Source organism: Cinclus cinclus, chromosome 12 (assembly GCF_963662255.1).
Source record: "Cinclus cinclus chromosome 12, bCinCin1.1, whole genome shotgun sequence".
Classification (NCBI taxonomy): Eukaryota; Metazoa; Chordata; class Aves; order Passeriformes; family Cinclidae; genus Cinclus; species Cinclus cinclus.
The window spans coordinates 20,103,384-20,124,410 of record NC_085057.1 but is presented as its reverse complement, the minus strand read 5'-3'; the positions used below and the strand labels follow the sequence as shown (position 1 = coordinate 20,124,410).

General features: G+C 44.9%; 1 protein-coding gene and 1 pseudogene across 6 annotated transcripts; both read left to right on the top strand.

Annotated features, from left to right (window-relative positions):
* The first annotated feature begins 4,487 nt into the window (after positions 1–4,487).
* On the top strand, positions 4,488–5,437 carry LOC134048858 (protein BUD31 homolog; annotated as a pseudogene).
* Positions 5,438–11,928: 6,491 nt separating this feature from the next.
* CNBP (CCHC-type zinc finger nucleic acid binding protein) lies at positions 11,929–20,810 on the top strand. 6 transcript variants are annotated; one of them, XM_062500448.1, is made up of 5 exons: positions 11,929–12,021; positions 18,006–18,125; positions 18,385–18,477; positions 18,655–18,856; positions 19,744–20,810. In XM_062500448.1, exons 2-5 carry the CDS (start codon positions 18,023–18,025, stop codon positions 19,859–19,861), a joined length of 516 nt encoding a protein of 171 aa, XP_062356432.1. In that variant the 5' UTR covers positions 11,929–12,021; positions 18,006–18,022; the 3' UTR covers positions 19,862–20,810. The 6 variants fall into 6 exon arrangements, with proteins under 6 accessions (XP_062356432.1, XP_062356429.1, XP_062356427.1 ...); XM_062500445.1 differs by having other exon boundaries at positions 18,382–18,477; XM_062500443.1 differs by lacking the exon at positions 11,929–12,021 and adding an exon at positions 13,932–14,240 and having other exon boundaries at positions 18,382–18,477.
* Positions 20,811–21,027: the final 217 nt, after the last annotated feature.

Sequence of the window (21,027 nt, the reverse complement as noted above, 5' to 3'; positions counted from 1 at the left end):
AGGTTTTATACTCCATTTTATTGAATAACAAACGCTGGAACCAAATGCCATCCTTCTCTTAGGTGACTCTATCTGCTTTTATGGTGTTTACAGGAACTCCAAAGCAGTCTTATATATGAATAAATATGTTTTACCATCCACCAGGAATCAGGGATGTTTTGAAAGACCTGTGGCTGCAGCTCATAAGTCCATACACACAATTTCATAAACTCTGCAAATATACCAAGCCCTGTTTATCTCCTTCTGAGGATGTGGCACCTGGGGACCTGGGGCAGTGGTGTCCTTGCCAGGGCTGGGTTAATGGTTGGACTTCATGATCCTGAAAGTCTCTCCCAACCTAAGTCATTCTATGATTCCTTGATTCCAAGAAATCATAAATTGGTCAAATAATCACAAAGCACTGGGGAAAAATGCCTTTAAAGTAAAGTCTTGTTGCTCATGCGTTGGGTAATTCAAACAGCATTTCCACATGTGCCAAAGGACTTGGATTTACTCTGATTCCTCCATCAGTCCTTAAGACCTCCAAAACCCACTATTTTGTATTGAAAAGTCATGAAGTGTTAGAGTAAATCAGCTGAGACTCCATGGTCTTCATGCAGAAAGCCAAATCTTTATTGTATAGGTCATATTTTATAGGGTTATCAGAAGGCACTGTGTCATATTTGATTGGCTGACAATACATTTACACCTAGTTTATTGGTGTGTACATGGTATTTTGCATATCTATCAAACTCCTGCATTTTCAGTTAGTTTGCATATTTTTTCTACTGGTTCTCATGGGACAAATCCCTTGTCATTGCAGGTTCATTTGTTTTTCACCCTCAGAATAGATTATTGTGTTAACGAACTCTCACTCTCAAAATAGCTTCATATGGGAATTGAACTGCACTTGGAAGAAGTGACAGGCCAGCTTTGGCATTTCAGCAGAGCCAGGCCTGGTTTCATCAGGCCTTTCTTTTATAATTCTTTTACCTGCCTATGACATCTCCCCCTTTTTGCTAATGTAAAAAAGGCTCAGATGTTCTGATGTTAGAACAGCTCACCCCTCTGAGGGAGTTATCTCATTAAAGTTATCACTGGTTATCTGTTAGATATGGGATAAGATACATAAAAGACCGATTACAAAACTTAACTTAGCAAATTCTGCCATGTCATTGACACAGGGCTTTGCAGCATGAGAAAACAAAAGACTAATATCCAATGTCTCCTAAGGAAATGGAAATAAATGACTATTGTTTTAAAGTGCAGATAGTCCATTAGCTGGACGTGTTGATCTTTGATACCACTGAATGTGCTCTTGGATCCTGGAGCAGGGAAGAACTGAAGAAGGGTGCTAGGAACACTGTACCATGATGATGACACAAGGCTTTTGTTGGCAAATTGCCTCTGTAGTTTGCAGACACAGCTATGTCTTGGCAGTCCTACTTCTGTTCCTGCTGTGGCCACCAAGGCTGCCTGGTGACTAGGTTATTTCTCTTCTCACTGGGCCTCAATTTTTCAGAGGTCATCAGTGGCTGATCCAATGAACGGGTGACTATTTGGAACCTGTTGATTATAAAACACAGGCATACCTTTTCCTTAAGTTAATGAATTAATTAGGCCTTGCCATTACACATTCACATGAGGGTCCTTACCTAAAAACCTGTAAAATTTTTTTTTGCATGAATATTGCATTATTTGGACTTCTTTAGGAGCTAATTCCCCTTTCTTTATGTTTTGAAAACAGCATGCATGACTCTTGCTAAGACCATGGAGGGAATAACAAAGAAAACAGTATAGATAGTGAAACAAGAAACTGCCAGAAGTCAGGAATAAGTCAGGTACAACAATTAGGAAGATTTCAGATAATACACATAATTAATAACACATGTGAAATTGGATGATTATTAATCACTAAAATATTGTACCAACACCCCAGAGTGTGCAAACAGCTGACAAACCTCAATGCAGTGAGGATTTGGATAATAATTATTTCTGGATAATAATCCCCAAGCTCACTCTAAAAATAATTCATCTGTCACATATAAAAGGTCAAATCACCAAGTCAAAGTGAATCTAGTTCTTGAATCTAATTTTGTTGCAGAAAACATCTGGGTTTATTGGCAAATTCTCCATCCAGGTAGAGCCAAGGCCTGGCCACCGCCCAAGCTCCAGCTGAGAGGGAATTCCCTAAACACATTTTAAAACAAGGCTCTTAAGAATAGCAGTTATGAGTAAAGGCCTTGGGGTTAAAGACTAATCAAATCACCTAGTAGTTAGATCCCTCCAAAGTTTCCTTCAGGATAGAGATGTTTCAAACACAGCAAACTGCTAGAGTGCTTCTGTAATAACAACTGGGAAAAGCCACAAGACTAGCAGTTCAGAGGAGGCTTTCAACAAAGCTCAGTCATCTTTTCTTGGAACTCTGAAAAATACTTAAAATTATGAGACAGCATTGGGTCAAACCACAGAACCAGTGCAGGGGCTAGCCAGAGAGCTAACCTGGTCTGAGACATGCATAAGCAGCTAGAGAACAAAAAAGAAGGATCCTGAAATGACACGTGTCCTTTAGATAATTACAGAAAGAGATGTTAAAGCATATGAGAAGCTGGCAGTAAATACGGTAATAACATCTTATGAATGATGCCTATTATAAAATCAGTAAATTCACATCATGTAATCAATATACCAGTAAGAAGTTGAGATAACACCTTTCTAAACAGCCATGTACCTATGACAGTAAAATGAAACAAAGGAAAACACTAAAACAGCTTACAGTCAATAACAGCCATAATGTAGAATCATCCCTGACTCTTCTGTGTTACCTATGGAATATAAAACAGCAGAGATTGTAACAAGCAATAGAATCTTTGGCAAAATCAAGAGTGAACATGCTGTATCCTTGTTATATACAAATAGGTGTTTATCAGCATTTAATCACAGCTGTTTTAGTCGTCCTATCTGTTAAAAGAAAACAACTACATATTTACAATGTATAAAAGTAGTATTTAACTGTCTTAGGTTACAATGCAAGATGTAACCAGGAGTTATTCTGGTTCAATTCTACCACCATCTGTTGAAAACAGGTGGGACAGAGTTCTTTATCTATTTTCCACCACCCATCCCTCCTCCAGGAAGATATTGTCTGTTTGATGGGCCATTGAGTCCCACTGCATGGCTGATAAAATCACATCATGCCATTGGGAGATGCTCCACCCAGGAGGAGGAGCCAAGCATTTCCCACCTAGATAAAAACTGAAATTTGGAACACCAAAGCAGCCTTTTTCCACTGGACTCAGACAAAAACCAGACCTTTCCACATAATCACTGGAGCTTTGGGGGAAAACTGCACCTTCCACAGGAGCACTGCTCCAACACAACCACATCTGCCACTGCAGGAGGATGCAGCCACCATTTAATGGGACTGCTCCAACACCCTGAGTGACTGACGGGGGGTCAGCTTGGATTCTGACTCTGGCAGTGTTTTGGTTTTTTGCATTTTATTTCAATTGTCCTAGTAATGAACTCTTATTCCTATATCTTTGCCTGAGAGCCCCTTAATTTCAAAATTATAATAATTTGGATGGAGGGGGTTTACATTTTCCATTCCAAAGGAGGCTCCTGCCTTCCTTATCAGAAACCTGTCTTTCAAACCAAGACATTAACAAAATCTAAAATGACTAAGATTAAACAACTCTCAAACTTGGTAGAAATCAATTTTGACAGAACAAAACTATCTTAATAAAACTTAGCCCTAAAAGGATATCAAATTAATAGGATGTAACTTAACATTACTCAAAATCTGACAACACTGAGGCTTAACTTTATGCAATTTTGCCAACACTTAATTTGCACTAAATAAAAGCATGACAGAAGTGAAAATTAATGGCAATAAAACTGGAATAAAACAGGAAATAGCTTAAAGTGAAGAACAATTAAACTGGACATTGTCCATACTCAATAACACTCAAACTTATCAGAAATTAATTTAACAAAATCAACTGAAGAGAACTCATCCTTAATCAAATTAAAAGAACATATCTTAGTAATACTCAAATCTGACAATATTGGACCTTAATTTTGCTTAAACTTATTAACAATGAATCTACAGACAATCTGTGTACACAATGTTTTTTTTGGAGGGATGAAAAAGAATATGACAATTCCATTGTAAGTTTATGCAATGTAGATTCAGGTATAACAAAAGATTAAAGATTTCTTGCTGCAAACACTTTTAGATAAATAAATTTCTAAAGTTGTGACACTAAACCAGGTACATGATTAAAACAACATTGGCGGCTTGAGCAGTAAAAGTTTTCTCATGAGCTAATTATGTCTAAACTTGAAAGAACTGCTGCAGATAAAATTCAAGGTTATAGGACTTAGTTAAGTACTTAAAATTATTGCTGTACGTAATCTAGGGAGGATAGCCACGGGCTGGGTATGGGAGTGATTCTGAGGAGTGGTGGCAGCTCCCCTTGCCTTTCAGCCCGCTCGTTCCCGAGGCAATGCCCAAAGTGAAGAAGAGCAGGATGCCTCCCCCAGATGGCTGGGAGCTCATCCAGCCCACGCTGGACCAGCTGGATCAGAAGATGAGAGAAGCAGAGATGGAGCTGCACGAAGGGAAGAGGGAAGCAGAGGCCCATCTTCAGGATCCACCACCAGAAAACACGTTGCATCTTTGATCTCTTCTACAAGAGGAAAGCAATCAGCAGAGAGCTCTGTGAGTTCTGCATCAACGAGGGCTACGCTGACAAAAACCTGATTGCCAAGCAGAAAGAGCAGGGCTGTGAGAACCTCTGCTGCCTGCGCTGCATCCAGACTCGGGACACCAACTTTGGGACCAACTGCATCTGCAGGGTCCCTGAAAGCAAGCTGGAAGTGGGCAGAATCATCGAGTGGATGCAGGGGCTGCTCTGGGTGAAGCCTTTTGCCATTAAACCTGTTTTATGAACTCTGAGGACATCCTCCTTCTCAATGACTGCAATTACAGCCGCTTTCCATGATGGGGATATTTCTGTATAATAATTAAAGAACAGCATGATCACCTGGATCCATAAATGGGGGTGCTTTGGAGTAGGGTTTTGTGTAGCCATTTATTTTAAAATAAAGCTTGCCATCCTGAAGAAAAAAAAAAAAGAGAGAGAGAGAAAAGAAGAAGAACAGAGCTGCAGCAGCTAAGCCCCGGGACACTGCCCTGTGCCACTGCACCTCTGTTCTCCCCGTAAAACACCTGAGGTTGAAAAAGAGGAGGGGGAAATGCAATAAAAAACAAACCCTAAAAACTGCACAGTGTGAGGGGGAAAATACCAAAAGACAAACGTAGAAAACACTAGAAAGGCACAAAGATCACAAAGTTCCATGGGGGACCAATGCCTGACAAGTTGGATGGAAGCCCCTTCTGCATTCAAATCAGAGTTTATATGACAGTGTTAAGTGTACGTGCCAGAGAGAGCTATTCCTGGATTCCCTAAGAATGCACCACAAGATTTTATAAGTAATCAATTCAAAAAGCTGAAAAACAGCAGAAAATTATTTATGTATACAGAGAAGATCACACCTCTTGGGAATGATGAACTATGCATTTATATAGCAGGCCATATGTGCTCATAAATAAGTCCTTTTCTGAGACTCAAAACTTTGGTAGCTGTTCACTAAGTTAAATTTTATACATGTTTATGAGGAGAAGCCTAGGAAATGAATACAGTTCCTTCCTAAGTAAAAGTCTTGCTTAAACCAGTGAAACCCCAAGACCTCAGTACAGTTTTGCAATGTCCATTTGTATTTCTGGGATTGAAATCCTTAAAACAGCTTGAGAACATCCCAAGAGAAGAGCAGGACCCAGCTGTGTGCACTGAGGAGAAAAAGCTGCTTCATATGTTTAGGATGTTGTCACTTACCATAAGGATTTAGGCTGAGGATTTTTTGTATTTGGTTGAATCAAACAACTAGAATGGAAAATTCTAAATAGTACTGTAATTGTTTAGTATTGTAATAACAATTAGCATTGTAAATTTAGTGTTGAAAAATTATATGATGATACAATTATGAGGAGAAAATTGTTTGATTTCTATTTAATTTATATTTAGTTGGCATGAATAGAGTCAAAGTGAGAGGAATTAAAGGAGTTTTCAACTGTAAATTTTCACTTTTACAATTCCAAACACCGTATGTTTGCATTGCTGGGGAACCCCACAGTATCTGGGGATTTTTTTAACCTTTAAAACTGCCTCAGCTGCATTATTGCTCCAACTTTGAGCCTATAACATAATTAAAGCAACTCTATTAACAGCATATCTCACACACACACACGCCTTTGTCACAACTGTGAATTGGGATATGCCTGTTCCTATGCTTTTCTACCTCCAAGCCAGCACCTCTTTATGACCTTTTATTCATCTTCAGCTTGTAGTTTCTCATGCAATTAAAGTGAGCCACGCTTATTTTTAGCACGTACAAATATTCTAGGAACTACAGAACTGTTTGTCATCTCTGTTGGTAGAGCCCAATTGTTTTCATTTGTTGCTTGGTGGAAATTACCATGGAATTCAGTTATCTTTTTGTTGTGGCAATGCTTACATTTCTTAGATAATTTCTCCTCTCCTGTGAGTTATTCCCACTGCTCCTTCCTGACAGGCATATCCCTAACATGGCTTTGCACAGCTTTAGGTGAACATCTCTTTTTAAAGAGTATGTCTCATCATTATTTTTGTACTTCTATGTATTATTTAATGCAGCTGAAAGGATGCTGTCAGATTTATAGCCACATTTCAATCTGAGGCGGGATAACCTCACTTAGCTCACTCTCCTATATCCTCTGCACTATTTTGGGTGAAACACCTCACTGGAAAAAACAATAAAGCAGATAAACCACTGTAATATTAACACAGATTTTTTCCCATTAGATATCTATCTTTCTGCAGAGAATTTATGTCTGAAAGGAATGTGGCTATAATATTTTCCATTAAATTATCATGCTGCTAAATCTTTCTTGGCAAAGGTTGTGGTAAGGTGCAACAGCTCAACTGCTTGTTTGACAGCTTATTCCAGGAATGTAGAGGGGAAAAAAAGTTCTACTCATTACTTCAGTAACGAGATGTTGGGGGGGGGGGGCAAGGTTTTAATTCTTTTTGCTTTGGCAGGCTGCAAGCAGGACACCAGATGGGAGATATTTAATAAATAAACACTGCAAAGGCTCTGATCCACCTATAGCCAAGTCCTGACTCAGCCTCCTCTTACTGAAATCACTTGGAGCCTGGTCAAGTACAGATAAAGGGCTGATTTCAGTGTTGGATCCCAGCTGAGGATTGCTGCATCCAAACTAGGTTAGGAACCTGCTGCTGGGAGCTGTGGCAGCGTGAGAGGACAAGGCAGCTTTGCCTTGTACTCTCTTCAGTCAAGTCAGCCTAGACCAGTCCATTTCCTCTGCTTCCAGCTCTGGAAAACTTGGTAAAGCTGTTCCAGCACCTGAATGTCTCTGCTCTGCAACTGCCCTCTTGACATACTATTTTTTTCCTAAGACTCTTTTTCCTTCCCGGAGTTAACTGGAACAGTCACGAGGGGATGGCCTCTCAAAGCCTTTGGTGTCCAAGTAGAGTAGCTCAATATCAAACGTACACTGATACAAGATGGGCTGGTTACGAAAGCTCAAGTGGAGGCTCCAAAATCCATTAGATCCAGCCCAGTAGGACTGTCCAGCAAAGAGAAGGTTTAGTTGTGGGATCTGATCCTCCTCTGCTGTCACAGCTCGGGAGATGCCCTGTCAGAGTAGGCAGAACGGCACAAGCACTCAGCTGGTGTCATCAACATCATGGAATGCCTGGGCTTATGGAATCCAGTCATGTTAAATTAATGATTGATAATTTCTAGTGCATTTGCAGTATACACCGCACAGAGATGTTTGGTCATTGAGTCCTCATCAGTAGAACTGACATTTTGGAATCACTCCGGTAAGTGGCTGGCAGCAGTGTGAAAGCGTTTGAAGCAAGGGAGGAGCCGGGGCTGCAGATTGACTGCGGCAGATGCCTGAGGCCAGCCGGCTGATAACAGACCCAGCGAGCCCAGCACTCTGGGCACAATCCAGGCACCTCCTGACACGGGCTCCACATTGGCCTGGATAACCACAGGGCACTGCTCACAAATAGAAGCAGCAGAATGACCAAATCTGCCCCTTTAGTCGAACCTCCCGTTTTAGAGGGACACCAGAGCTCCATCAACACTGGGCACGTAAACATCTCTGCTGCCCTCATGGCACAGTGCCTCTTGTGCTCCAGGTTTTGGAGGCTATCCTAAAATATTTGGGGTGTGTGTGGTGTCAGAGCCATCCTTCAGCCGAGGTCTTTGCAGTGCCACACACGCCATCAAATGCTGATTTTTAACACTGTAGCCATCTTAACATTAGCATAACATTGGACTCAGTGCTGAACTGCCCCTGTGACCAAAATAAATGACACCTGGAAGGTGGACACAGTGTAAAAAAGGTATCACAAGCAGCTGGCACCCAGCAGGTTATCCCATAGGTTGTTTTAAAACTAAGAGCATGAGGAGGTTTGCATGTTCTTGCCCTGTCACAGAATATGCTTTAAAGATATTTCATTGAGACTCTTTCTCAGCACCTCAGCCTGTGCCACACTGGTCATGTTGGGCACGGCCTCGTGGTGACTTCACCTGCACTTTTACCTTCCCGTTCTCATGTGACACCAATGCTGCTCCAGGCACCAAGTCTTGAAGGGCTCCCCTTGTACCATGCAAGTTGTGGCTATTTATTCCACAGGACTTCCTGATTAACTGATTTCAATCACTTTGGAGAAATAGAGGGACAATTGTGTAGCTGCAGTCCTTAGCAAAGGAAGTTCTTTTTGCCCGATTCTAAATGTGGGTATCTGTGCAACAGTCATGAGTTAGCTCATCACTCTCGTATTATTATATACACTAAATAAGTAATTACTGGAAATCTCATCACCTAATTATATCAAAATGGACTAAGCACTGGGAATCAGTCAGTATGATTGCTTCTCTTCAACCAGACTCATTTTGCCCTAGAAGACTGTATATAGCTAATTTAGCATAGACACTCTCGAGAAAAAGAATGACAATCAGCCAGCAACTGGAACGGTTCTCTACCCCCAGCTCCAACCACTCCGAGGAAAACAATGCAACAACATGGGTTGCAGATTGTGATTTGTTGTTTTATTTGGTCTGAAAATGATTTGGCTCTTTGTCCAACACTTCTAGGGACTGTATTAGCAAAGATATATTGCTGACACAACAGATTACCTTCAGCTGGAGCTCCTCTGAGCACAGCTATTCACTAATTCCTCTTGAACCTTGAGATTTTTGGGGCAGACAGTGGACCTGACATAAAATTGCATTTTCCTTGTGTGCAAGAAATGCAGAGACTTTGTACTTGCACCTTGTTTTCTGTCTCCTTTTTCTCTAGGAAATACTGAGCCAAGAACAGATGTCATGCTCCTCACTTTGTTCTCTAACTGCAAGACTATCCTTTGCCTAAATATCAAGGAGAAACTTGCAAAACAAGAATTACAAGTTTTATGAAGATACAACAAGCCAAACTAATTCTTGAGGCAAGTACACAAACTAAATGCTGTTGAAAGACTCTCTTACTATCTGCTGGGGAAGAATTTCCTCCATTATAATGAAACATAGCTAAAAATATGCTGTGTTATAAGAACACTGGAGCTGAATGTGAGGCAGTACACTTAGAGAGGATGATTAATTGATTTGTCACCAGCAGTAGCACTTCTTGAGTAAAGCATTTTCACTCACTGGTTGCACCCTGGTTCCACTTCAACTAAGGGAGAGTCCAGGGAATGATTTGAAGCTCTTTTAGATGAAGAGTTTTGATTTGCTCAGGGCAATTTATCAGCTGTATCAGTCACAAAACCTTTTTATGATAGTAAGTCTACGGGTGCCACCAAGATTAGGCTTGGAGTTTCCTGGGCTCAAGGACAGTTCCAGAAGCACAACCAGCAAAACACAAGAAGTTGTTAGAAAAGTTTTATTACAAGAGGTTTGTCAGTCCTGAGTCCTATTACAAAGAAGCAGAGAGAAGCCAGGTTTTATTACTTCAGAAAAAGTAAAGATTTTATGAAAAGGAATTATATGATTTTGTTTCTGCAGCCTTTAGGAGTGACGTTGATCTGTTGGTTTGGATTTTTGTTCATACAGTGAAAAAAAAAAAAGATAATTTATAAGCTCTGAGCTCTTCCTTAGCTCCACACGCTATTTTTCTTCCCTTTATCACCTGAAAACAGCAATAATTGCTTGAAACTAAAAGTGGGACTACTTGTGAACAGGACTGTAATGTATCCAAGGCAACCAAAGGCCAGGAAAATTATGCTGGACTAGGACTATGACATAGATATTTAAAAAGTAATTAATGGGAAGAAGTGCTGTTACTGGGAAAAATTATGAGTTCAAAGCCCATTGGTGATGCTGGTGTTTTACTGAGAGGTTCATCCCATTTTCACAGCTCGGGATGGGTTTAGTCCTATGGAAAATACAGCGTGTTATAAACCACACCACAGAGAGGCAAACACAGTACTCAAAACACAAATAAACCCAAGTCCATCTTAAATGAGCTGCACTTAACAGGGAGGAAAAGACACACGTTGTTACTCATAGTCTAATTAAAGAAACTTAACACTGCTATAATATTAGATTTACAGCTTGAGGAAAGGTCAATCCAAAGTGTCTCCACGATCTCCTTCACACGTTTCATTCCTGAGCCCGGGGGCTCGGTGGGGGTTTCTTGTACCTGATGAACAGGAAGGGAAAGACATTTAAACCAAAAGATGGTAACTAATTGTGGGTAACGCTGGTATGTTGTACTTGCACCACTATCCACTCAGGAGTGCAGTTTGGGGCAACAACTGACCACTGATTAATTTACAAAGTTTCCAGGCAAAAGGGAAAAGATTTATGTAAAACATCCTCAGAACGCTGAACTAAGTGGTAACATTATTTCTGAGCTTCGCGTAACGCACAGACAGCAAATTCGGTTCGGCAACTCGAAAAACTTTTTCCCCCTGCAGTGTGCTGGCTGTCGCGCGTGGAAGCCCCCGTGGCGCGGGTGTTGAGCGGAGCCCTCAGCGCTGAGGGAGCCCCGGGAGCCCTCACGGCCCCGCGTCCTCCATTTCCTGCGCCGCGGCAGCGCCCGCGCCCTGCCAAGATGGCGGCGGCGCCTGAGGGCCGGCTGAGGGCGGGACACGGTCCATGTCCGCTCCCCGAGGCCCCGTCCCGACCCCCGAGGCCGTCCCAGCCCGAACCGCACCGCGGGCCGTGCCGAGCGCGGCACCGGGGCCTGGCGGTGTCCGGGCAGGGCGGCGAGGAGAGCGGGACCGAGGCCGGCGGAAGCTGCCGGGGGGACGGGGCGGCGGCAAGTCCCGGGCAGGTCTGGCTGGGGCGTGCGAGGTTTCCCCCGGAGGCTTTGGGCTGCCCGGCTCGGCGCGGGAATCCGTGCGGGACAGAGGAGTGCGGCAGAATGCGGCTCCTCGGAACAACACGGAGTCACCGCGCGGAGCGGACTAGCCTAGGCCGGGCCGGGCCAGGCCGGCCAGGGAGTGAGGCGGACAAGGGCTCCGACGCTCCCGCCAGCCTCTCGGGCGCGTGCGGAACCGCGCCGCCGCCGCCAGAGCCGCGCTGCGCCCCGGCTTCGCTGTGCGCGGCGCGGGCGGCAGCGGGCGGTGAATCACGGGGAAACAGCGCGAACCCAGCGCCGCCATGGCCACCCCGCCCGCCCCCGGCCAGCGCGCGGGAGGCGCGCCCCGCCCACCCTCCGGCCACCGCTGTTGGGTGTCCCCATCCGCCGCTCCCATTGGCCGGCCCGCCGCGCCGCTCTGCGCCCATTGGCCGAGGCGGGCTCCGGCGAGCCGTGCGCACAGCGGTGGGGCGGGGTGAGCCATCGGGCCGTGTGCACACCGCGTGTGGCGCAGGCAGCGGGACCGGCGGGGCCGAGCTAGCGAGCGAGCGGAGCTGAGTCGAGTCGTGCGGGGGCCGCGGCCGCGGGGAACCGGACCGCAGGTACCGCCGGGAGGCCGCGAGGGAACCGCGGGGGAGCGGCCGGGGGTCCTGCGGGGCCCCGAGACGGCAGCGAGGGCACTGCGCGGGACGGTGATGGCGCTGGCGCACTCCGGCCTAGCGCGCGGGAAAGTACGGCCGGGCGGCCGCGGGCGCCATTCCCGGCCCTGTGACGCGCCGGGGAGGCCGTTAAGGCCGTTAGAGCCCTGAGGGCCGCAGGCCTGGAGAGGGCGGCGGGCGGCGGCGGGTGAGTCAGGTCTGGGTTCCGGGAGCGCCCAGGGAGCCTGCGCCGCTCGGGGGAGGGAGGCCGGGGTGCTGGGCGAGGGGGGAGCCGCTCTGCTGCGCCCGGGCGCGGCCCGAAGGGAACTCGCACTCGGTCTCTTGGCCCCGGGTGGTGGGCGGCGGGGCCGGGGCAGCGCTGCACGTGGCCGCCTGGGCGTGGGGAGGGGGAGCCCGGCCGGCCCAACCGTGAGCCAGCGAGTTTGGAGTAAAGAACGTCCTGTAAGCCTGGAGACTGCGGAGAGCACAATTGAATTCGATAGTTCCTTCATTAAGTTGTTCTTTTAGATTTAAGTTTTCGTCCCCGCTAAACTCCCGTCGGCGGGGCCGAGCGGGGCTGCGGCCCGCGCACCACGTGCTTCCCCACGTGTGAGGCGCTGCCGGAGGCGAGAGGGTCGAGGTGTCGCAAGTGTTTGCTCCGACCACGGGCACGAATAGTGGCCTGCTCTAAATCCAAATGTGACCTATAAATGGATAGGAAAAACCGCCTGTGCCATCTGCAGATCGCGGGCTGTGGGGCGGCCTTTTATTTGAGTTCCTGTCGGGTGTAGTTCTCAAGTAACCTCTGTTAGTCATTTAGGAGCCAGCATTGTCGCAACGGTTTATTAAACCTAATAGTGGGTTCTGATTTCCTGGCTGCACTGCGTGTGATCCCATAGCCACGCAGATTTGGGGTTGCCTAGTCCTTGTTTCCTTCTTCAGTGCAGACTTGCCTAGAGAAGCAATCCTGCATCCATCCTCAGAGTGAAGAGGTTAAATAAGTTCACTATTTGTGTGATGTGCAACAGTCCTGAGAGTTACAGTTTTAACCTGCCGTTAAACTGACTTTGTTAATGTCTGGGCTGAATGCTGTGTTTAACGCCTCACATGTTGCTCGTGGTGTTTAGTCTAAGTTTGAAATTTTGTACAAGTAGACATTAAAAATTAAAGGAGAAGGTGGTTAAATGTGCGTATTTGTTCAATATCGTTTATCCCTTTCCATATTAAGTAGTGTGGATAGGCAGAAAGTGCTACTGAGTCACTCTTTGATGAACTTTTGTTCTCTTTCTTGTTTATGTCAACAGAGATATCCAAGAATTGCTTGTCGAGGTGGAGTCATGGTGTCCTTTTGTCCTGGTTTCTGTCCCCTCTTGAGTCTTAGTTAATGTTCAGCAGTCCTGGGTCAGCTTGGCTGTGAAATGTATTGAGGCGTCCCAAAGGGAGTGTAGGGATTGCCTTTTCACTTTGGCAGGTTTCCTTGAATTTTCAGACTGGTTTCCTTCAGAATTGGGGTGGTGTTACCTGCTGGTCAGAATCCTTAATTTTTTATCTTGCTCTAGTGAGAATAGAGGAGGCAGACGGGAGCATCAGTAACTCTGCTGTAGCAGGTTTTCACGTTGCAATGTGGAAATTAACTGCTAAATACTGAGTGGCTTTAGTGACAGTCATGTATCCTGTGTTCAAGAATTCTTACAACATGTTGCTTGGGAAATAAAAACTCACAGATGGTATTTCTTGTAAAATGAGTAATGCTTTGACTTCTCTTTTGAAACTAAATGCTAGATTATGATTAGCCTTTCTGCCTCTTCAGTGCTCCAGAGGACAGCAGAGTTGCACTTCCTGTCACATTGGGGGTTTCATCATGCTCATCTGTGGCTTGTCCAATTCAGGTGTGGTGCTGTGGGTTGGTCACAGCAGCCTGGGAAGATCCTGTTCATTTCCCAGCGCGTGCCTCCAGTACAGCTGTCTTGCTGAAGGGCTTTGTGTGTGCTGCCTCAAGCAGTGGCTTTTATTTGCTCTGTCCTTGGATTGAAGGAGTGAAGTCCTGCTGATACCGGCTGCAAGTGCTGTTTGTAGGTCAAAAGAAGCACTGAAGCAGAGTGAAGAGACTTGCCCCTGTTCTGTTGGGCTGGTGGATCCTAAGAAATTGCCGATATCCAGAAGAATCCTGAGTAATCTCAGAGGTGAAGTATAGTTTCCCTTTTAATATCTGGAGTCCAAGTTAGCTGTATTTTAGTTTGTTAAAACAGCTGCTTCTTTGGAAGGCATCTAGGCTAAAAGCCATATAAAATGAAGAGCGTTACAGTGGACCTTTGTGGCAGTTTTTACATCATCAGGTCTAGTAAGGCTTCTAAAACAGATCTGAATGTTGCTGAATCTTTCACGTGAACGCTGGAGATTAATAGCACTCTGTTCTAAGAGTCTTGAATATATTTTTAACTTCAAAGCCACAGAAAGACAGTCTTGCCCCTCAGAGTATGAGACAGGAAACTTCTTGTGTCAGAGGTGTCTCCTACAACTAGGAGAATCACCAAGAAACACCCACTTTGAAGTTTGGTGCTCAAGTTGCACTCAGAAACTTCAGATGTGATCTAGGAAAGTGCTGTGGTGGCACAGGGATCTTTGTCACCAGTCCCTGCTGTTCAGTAGTATGGCCATCACAGAGAACAAGATATAAAATTCATTCTGAAAAATGTTTCAGCTTCCAGCTGCAGTTACAGAGGTGTGTAGGAGCAGTTTAGGTAAATGACTGCATTCTCCTTTTTCTAGAAAGGTAAGGTTTGAGGTGAAAAAGCACAACTGGACTTGAGTTTTTGGACAAGTTTTGCGAGCTAATCCAGGAGACAGTGCTTTGCTGTATCTTGCAGAATTTGAACTGTATCAGAAATACTAGATGAGTCTGTAGTTGTAGTTTGTTTTCCATTACTACTTTTCCTGCCGTGGTGAGGTAAAAATCTCCTTCTGGTATGTAGGGAGGGAGGGGACGATGACACATGGACAGACAGGACAGGCTGCTTTGTGTAACACATCTGAGCTGTGGAGAACAGTGATAGCTGTGACTGAAAACTTTCCAAGAAGACTTAGGTAGCTTTCTTGCAGAAGGCTTACTTAAGGTGGCCTTGACAGATAAAAGGAACTGCTGGAAACTTGCCTGTGATGACAAAATGGAGGGGTATTGACTAACAGAGAAGTGCTTGAGCTTGGGTGGTTTTTACTGTGCTCATGTTTTTCTCTTGGAAGTGACTGAAAACTCTTATGGTGTCCAGAGTGCTTGGAGGCTCTCCATTTAAGGACTTGTCTTCTGAACCAGCCTTTTCTGGATATTGCTCCTTGAAGGTGGCTGTTAGCTTTCTCTGAAAACTGAATCCTTAAAGTTCACACTGCTGGGAAATTCTGTCCTGTGTTAGGCTTGTTAGGACGCAGGCAAGTAAAACCAGTGTCAGCTACAGCCACCTCTTGCTGGTGAGCCCCTTTGCAGTTCCAGATCCTATACAGGAAGGATGCAGAAGTTTAATGTGGAAATACTGGTGAGGAAGAGAAGCTTCAGGCAAGCTGTGTCTGGATATGTTTAAGGTATCTGAGGATGGAGCAGCATGCTCTGTAATCATGTTTGTATGGCAGCTGTAACCTTGCAGTGCTGTCAAGCTCAGTAGGGGCCTCTGAAGGTAAAGGTTTTTGAATGAATCTCTGTCTAGAAGGATCCTTGCACAGAGACTGATGTTTGACTTTAGATTTCTGCTTCAGTTTGTGTAGTCTTTACCAATTTGCTGTATAGCAGAGGAAGAGAAACTTGAGGTTTTCCTTTTGAAGGGGCAGTTAAAAAGGAAAAAACCTCTGAATCAGATTCAAAACTTCTCTTTTGACATTCCTTTGGGGCAGTGAGGAGCGAGCATTTGTCCCTCATGCAGCCTCTGACCCAGACTGGCGGAAGTTCAGACTAGCTGTAGGTTGCCATTAATCTTGGTATAAAAGCTCCCTTAGGGTGTATCTGAAGTATATATATTCATGTAAAATTCAGAGACACACCCCCCCCCCCCCATCTTGCAAACAAAAAACAGCATCCAGTGCCTGAGCCCAGCTCCTGCAGTTGGCTGTGCCTGTGTTTTTCCTGTTTTGCAGTGTCAACATGGTTGCTATGAAAACAGGCATAAACAATGGCACAGTGAGTGCCAGCTGCTGCCAGCAGAGCGGGCTGTGCTCAGCCCTGGTGTCCTCAGAAGATGTTGGAAATCTTGAACACTGAAATGAACCAGAGAAGACTGAGTTATGTGTGAAATCAAGTGAATCCTTTCAAGTGCTCCAACAACCAGTTTTAACTTTGTTTAGGTGTGTCTAAGATCTTGTTGTAGTTGTTAACTCCAGAAATTCATTTTGAGGGCAAAAACCATCATCTGGTTCAGCTGGAAATTAAGTGTGGGATTACAGAGATGACATGCTGGAGTATGTACCTCTAGTATTTTAAATTCTCAGCCATCTACTGTTGGAATAGCCACTCTGTGCAGAAGACCATCAGAGAGAACTATTTTGAGGGAGGAGTGGATAAAAAGCCACAGTAAATTTGTAAAACCTTGAGGTACTTCAGAAATAGCTAAATAACAATTCATGTTTAGATGCACATTCAGTATTTAAGAGCTAAATGTCAGGATGCTAATTCTGGTTCATTCTGGAGGTCATGTGTTCTGCTGCTCTTGTAGTGGCTTTCTTCAAGACTCGACTCCTGGGATGTTCCTGTAATCTGGAATGCTGGAGGTCTGGGAGGAGTGGAATCGTTCTATGACATGAATAAACTGCAGGGTTACAGGGGGATTACCATGAAGGGGGATCAGGTGAAGTGCCAAACATGCCAGATAATGATTCTACTTCTGTTGGATAAAGAAGAATGAATTGGGAAGAGAGGATGTGAGGTATTTAAACTTCAGGAGACTACTTCAAAACAAAGCTTGACATGCGTATTTTTAGACCAGTGTACTTTAATCTTGTCTTCAAGCACGCTTTAAAAAAGACTACAGTTTAAATGTGCAGCTTTCTTGTTCTTTCTGGCTCTGGAAGTGTGTGAGTGTGCTGCAGCTCAGGGGAGGTGTGGCAGTGTGAGCCACAGTGCCCCATGCACAGAGGGCTGTGCTCATGCAGTGCTGACCTCCATTCCTGGTATGGGCAAAGCAGGGATTGTGCTGTTGGACAGAGTGATGCTTCCAGAGCGTTCTGAGGATGTTTTTCCCAGTTAGCCTTCTACGTAGTTGGCAAGTATGTGCTTTGTTAACATACTAAAACATTTTCTTTCATGTATACCTGGAGTGGAATATGCATCCTGAGCTATAGGTTAATTACAAGGTGTAGTTTTCCTTTTCAGAGTTAAACTGCTGTTCAGGTCGTAGAAGACCTAAAATCTTCAAATGTTAAGCTAAAGGGCTTTTGAATGCTTTAGGTTTAATACATAAAACCTATTCTTACACTTGTCTTCCAGTCAATAGAGGTAGTAGCTGCCAGACAGATCATTCAAGAGAAAATGTAACAACTACCAGGAGGAAATAACATGTAGAGGTTAAGTAACTGACTTTTGAGTTTACCTCTCAACAGTAAGGAAGAAGGTGTTTTACTGAAAGGGATAATGACATTAAGGCTGCTACTACAATAGTTAAAGGTATCTCCTTCACTTTTTCCCTCTCCTTGAACATTTGGTAAGTTCTTGAAGTAAAGGATGGCTACAAAATAGAGGGGAAAGTGACGTAGCACAGTGTCTGTTCAAAGCAAAGTGGAGGCAAACTTCTATCCTCTGCAGTGGTTTGCGTGGTCATGATCAGATAATGTACAACAAAGTATTGACTTGGCTGGAAGTCCTGTGTGGTTTCCATTGTCTTTGCTGAGAGGCTGGAAAACTAAATCTCTCATTTTATTACAGCCTTTGGCTGGGGGAGCAGAAGGTGCTCAAAAATGTCTTTCTTGTTCAGACAGGTGATCTGCAGCCATGAGCAGCAACGAGTGCTTCAAGTGTGGCCGTACTGGCCACTGGGCCCGGGAGTGCCCCACTGGGATGGGCCGTGGCCGTGGGATGAGGAGCCGTGGCAGAGGTGAGCGGTGGCTGTGCTTTTCTGCTTGTTTGGACAGCAGATCACCGGCTGGCTGCTGTGTGTAGTGAGTGAAGCTGGCTCTGGAAGACCTGAGTGAAGAAGTTCAGACTCAAATTGGTGATAAAAACCAGGGGAATTCACATCTACCTAAGAGTTTGGCCAGGGGCCCCGAGAGTGAAGCTAACTTACCAATTCAGTTTGTGATTGATTCTTAAAAGTATTCTGAACTTAGTACTTTTCTTTTACCCATTTCAAGCAGGCTTCCAGTTCATGTCTTCGTCTCTGCCGGATATCTGTTACCGCTGCGGTGAGTCTGGCCATCTTGCCAAGGACTGTGACCTTCAGGAGGATGGTAAGTATCACTAAATATTCCATCCCTTCATGCCCCAAGCAGAGCTCTGTGGCTGAGGAGAAGGGTGCTGGGATTCCCTGGGAACAAGCTGTGCATGCACGTGCCCTGTTCACAGCATGCTGTCCCTCACACTACCAAGGTTTTATAGTCTTGTTTGGTATGCTTTTCTTATTGTGGAAGCCTGCTATAACTGCGGTAGAGGTGGCCACATTGCGAAGGACTGCAAGGAGCCCAAGAGGGAGAGGGAGCAGTGCTGCTACAACTGTGGCAAGCCTGGCCACCTGGCCCGCGACTGCGACCATGCAGACGAGCAGAAGTGCTATTCTTGTGGAGAGTTCGGGCACATTCAGAAAGACTGCACCAAAGTGAAATGCTATAGGTAAGGACTGACAGGAGGCAGCTGCAAGATGCACCTCATGCTGGATGCATTCTGTGTCTGGTTTTGGTTAGGAAATACAGTTTGTTTGAACAGCTACCCACTGTTGTTCAAAACTAGGGGTTCAGCACTTAGTAGCAAGGTGGGGTACAGATTCCATAGTGTATCTCTCGATGGCCACCCAAAGCAGGTGTGTGTTCAGTCCTTTGAGCTGTACAGAAAGGGTCGTGTCCTTTTGCAGAAGGTAGCAGGAGGTACTTGGCTGTAGCACAAAGCTGGGTGCCGTGTGTCTTCTGCCAGAGCTAACAAACTCCAGCTGTACAGCCCAGCTGACGGGCACAGCCAGCCCCTGCAGGAGCGCACTGAAGATGCTTTGGTTATGGGAGCAGTGACTAGAAGTGGGTGTTAAAATGGTTTGAAATGCCATCTTCAGAGTGTTGCCTGGTTTTTGAATGCAGGCATATACCAGAAACAGCACGTTCCTGAGAGCAGTATTCTTCACCCCCACCAACATTCTCTTCTGTGGAGGAAGGAGAGAGAACGTGGTGTGTTTGAGTTAAAACTAATTATTCTCAAAGCAAGGCTAAACTGCGGGCATAAGCATTGGGAACAGGCAAAACCCAGGACACAGTTGGGGAAAAAGCCCTGCAAACACACAAAGGTGACATACAGGGTTTCTGGTACATGCAGTGCTTTATGTGAGTTGATCATTTTGGGAGCAGTTCATGGCTCTGCTGAAGACAGACTTGCTTCATGTCAGAGAGTTCTGGAACAGAAGCCTCGGATGCAGAGCTAGAGTTGCACGAAACTGAAGTAGGCAATGTCCTGGACAGAGTAGAATTGCTGCTGTGAGTGTTGTGGCTGTTCTGACACAAGCTTTGCTTTTGCAGGTGTGGTGAAACTGGCCATGTAGCCATCAACTGCAGCAAGACCAGCGAAGTCAACTGCTACCGCTGCGGCGAGTCAGGGCACCTTGCACGGGAATGCACAATTGAAGCTACAGCCTAATTATTTTCCTTTGTCGCCCCTCCTTTTTCTGGTTGATGGTTGTATTATTTTTCTCTGAATCCTCTTCACTGGCCAAAGGTTGGCAGATAGAGGCTACTCCCAGGCCAGTGAGCTTTACTTGCCGTGTTAAAGGAGGAAAGGGGTGGAAAAATCAACTTTCTGCATTTAACTACAAAAATGTTTATGTTTAGTTTGGTAGAGGTGTTATGTATAATGCTTTGTTAAAGAACCCCCTTTCCGTGCCACTGGTGAATAGGGATTGATGAGTGGGAAGAGTTGAGTCAGACCAGTAAAAACCCTCTCTGGGTTACAGGGAAGTGATCCTATGCAGGAGGAAAGAAAATCTGGAAGTGTCTAAACTTCCTCATAACTTTTATTTTATTACAATGGCCTTGAATTGTCTGACCTCAGTAGCTGTTAACACCAAGTGATATCTGCATCAGGCCCTACCTAGAGCATATAGCTGAGTGGGAGTAAACAAACAAGATGCACATGCCTGTTAATGGCCATGAGAGAGAGAGAGAGAAATCTGAAATAAATCTTAAAGTAACAGTAATTCAGTCAGTGAATGTTAACGTTGGAGATACAGAACGCAATGGGAAGCTTTTGAATAAATATCTCAAAGTCAATCTGAAACCCAGACATCAGTGCTCATAGCATAAACAATTTGGAGTTATTCAGGAGTTGCAAATAAATGCATTTTCACAGAAATCAAGATGTTATTTTTGTATACTATATCACTTAGACAACTGAGTTTCATTTGCTTGTAATCGGTTTTTAAAGTAAGATGGTAAGAGCAATTGAAGTCCTAGAACATAGAAAATGTAATTTTAAACTATCAATAAAGCTGGAGGAGGAAGGGGAGTTTGGCTAAAGTTCCTTTTGTTTATTTTTGGTTTTCCTGTACACAGTGCAAAATAACGTATTAAAAGGGGTATGTGGAGGTTCAGCTTGGCCTTTTCTTTTGTACTGTCTCATGTTAAGGTCTTGTGTGCACATGTTTATGGGAGTGGGGTCTGGATGAGGGGCTGATCACATCTGTGCTGGTGCAGTTCAAGCATTCCATGGAAGAACGGTTAAAGGAGGAGGTTGCTGGAGGTGCAGGGAGTTCCAAACTCTTGAGTGGGTCAGTTCTGTCCAGCAGTATTTGAGCTTTTGCAGTGGCA

Coding starts and splice junctions, on each gene's coding strand:
- CNBP (XM_062500445.1), top strand. CDS start 18,023: ATGAGCAGCAACGAGTGCTTCAAGTGTGGCCGTACTGGCCACTGGGCC. Junction 18,478..18,654: donor CTGTGACCTTCAGGAGGATG/GTAAGTATCACT, acceptor TTCTTATTGTGG/AAGCCTGCTATAACTGCGGT. Junction 18,857..19,743: donor ACCAAAGTGAAATGCTATAG/GTAAGGACTGAC, acceptor TTGCTTTTGCAG/GTGTGGTGAAACTGGCCATG.